At 36.9% G+C, this 1,916-nt stretch overlaps 1 protein-coding gene across 1 annotated transcript in view; it reads right to left on the bottom strand.

The window, feature by feature from the left end:
• LOC101661865 (olfactory receptor 13G1) overlaps window positions 1-909 on the bottom strand; it is a 10,616-nt gene extending 9,707 nt beyond the window's left edge. The window contains exon 1 of the mRNA XM_004696869.1: window positions 25-909. Coding sequence (XP_004696926.1) covers window positions 25-909 — 885 coding nt within the window. The remainder of the gene's footprint in view (window positions 1-24) is intronic.
• Between the last annotated feature and the right edge of the window lie 1,007 nt (window positions 910-1,916).

Below are 1,916 nucleotides of genomic sequence, written 5' to 3' on the forward strand. Positions count from 1 at the left end.
TGCAAACACTTTCCTAATCCCTACCTGCATTTCTTTATTCCGAAAACTATACACAATTGGGTTTAATGTCGGTGTCACAAGAGTATAGAGCACAGCCACCACCTTATCCCTCTCAAACGTGTAGCTGGAAGCAGGGCGGATATAGGTGTAGATGACAGGGGAATAGTAAAGGGAAACCACGATGAGGTGAGATGAGCATGTTGAAAAGGCTTTCTTCTTGCCTTCTGCTGTGCGTATTCGGAGAATAGCGGCAATGATAAAGCCATAGGAGATGCAGGTGAGGGTGAAATCACCTATGGCCAGGGTGATGTCAGCAACGTACACCATCACCTCGTTGACTCTCACGGGGCTGCAGGACAAAGCTAGCAAGGGAGGTATCTCACAGAAGAAGTGGTCAATAGCATTGGGCCCACAGAAGGTGAGTTTCAGAATGAGACCAGTGTGTACCCATGAATTGGTTACCGCAATAGCCATGACAATGCTGAGCAAGGCAACACACATAGATTGATTCATAATAGTGCTGTAGCGAAGGGGGAAGCAGATGGCTACATAGCGGTCATATGCCATGGTGGTAAACAAAACCATCTCAGCTCCAAGAGACCATGTAAAGAAGTAGAGCTGGGACATACAGCCATTATATGAAATGGTCTTCTCTGATGTGAGTATGGTCCAGAGCATCTTAGGTATAATGCTTGTTGTGCATATAATGTCCACAATAGCCAGGGCCAGAAGAAGAACATACATTGGAGTGTGCAAGGCAGTGTTATAAATGATGGCAACGACAATCAGCATATTCCCAAGAAAAGCCACAAGGTAGATGCAGAGAAAGACAACAAAGAGAACTTCTTGGGTTTCAGGATTTCTAGTGAGACCCAGAATTATGAATTCAGTCACAAAAGTGTGGTTCATCCTGCTGTGGCGATTAAATTGTCTGATTGCAGAGTGAACCACTGGGAATTTAAGTGATTTGCATATTTTCTGTTTATTTTGTGCATATATAGATTTAATGATTTGATACAACTTTGTAGTATAAAATCCCTTTAGATGGAGTTGGTTCTTCCATACAATACCGTACTATGGGTTTCAGACAGATACCATTCTTTGACTCTCGTTCTTTCATTGATGACTCAGAGAAATTAAAGCTGGTGATTAAGAACAAAACAAAACAAAAAAAATGAATGACTTCAGGAATTTCAATGTTATTGTTCTGAGTTAAAACTTGCCTGAGAATATTTTTTATCCTCATGTAGATACTCCATGAAGTTATAATACAAGTAAATACATATATTATATTGATACATATGTTAATAGTAATATCTGGAATACTGGCCTAATAGCAGTGGAATAATTTGAAGAAAAGTTAAAACCCAAACCAAATTCACCACCATAGAGCCAAATCTAACTCATAAAAACTCAAATTCTCACCATAAGAATATAAAGCTAGATGAGGCCATTTATGTATTGATTACAGTTTACATAATAAACAATTTAACTATATGTCTGACTTGACATATTTTCTCCAATTTGACAAGTATGTTACTAAATTAGAGTAAAATAGACATTTGCTACATTGTCATAAAAGAGAAAAATAATTGAATTAAAAAACAAATTTAGGATTGCATTTATTTTTTACTATATTTTAAATTAATCATTCAAATTCTATTAGCTTCTGAATACTTATTTTAAGAATTTGAAGATCAGGAGTAAATGTTAGGAATCATATATAAACCAGAACTAAAGAGTTACTATTTAGTTGGTTCTAACTAACAGAGGTCTGAACGGAAATCTGCTAGAGCAGAATTGTGTCCATTGAACTTTCAATGGCTGGTTTTTCAAAAATACATTTTCAGTCTGTCTTGCAGGATTGATCGAATGAACTTGAACCAAGAACCTTCTGGTTAGCATTTTAAGGTATA

Source organism: Echinops telfairi, unplaced genomic scaffold (assembly GCF_000313985.2).
Source record: "Echinops telfairi isolate 266 unplaced genomic scaffold, ASM31398v2 ScPeMD7_7469;HRSCAF=8507_0, whole genome shotgun sequence".
Taxonomy (NCBI): domain Eukaryota; kingdom Metazoa; phylum Chordata; class Mammalia; order Afrosoricida; family Tenrecidae; genus Echinops; species Echinops telfairi.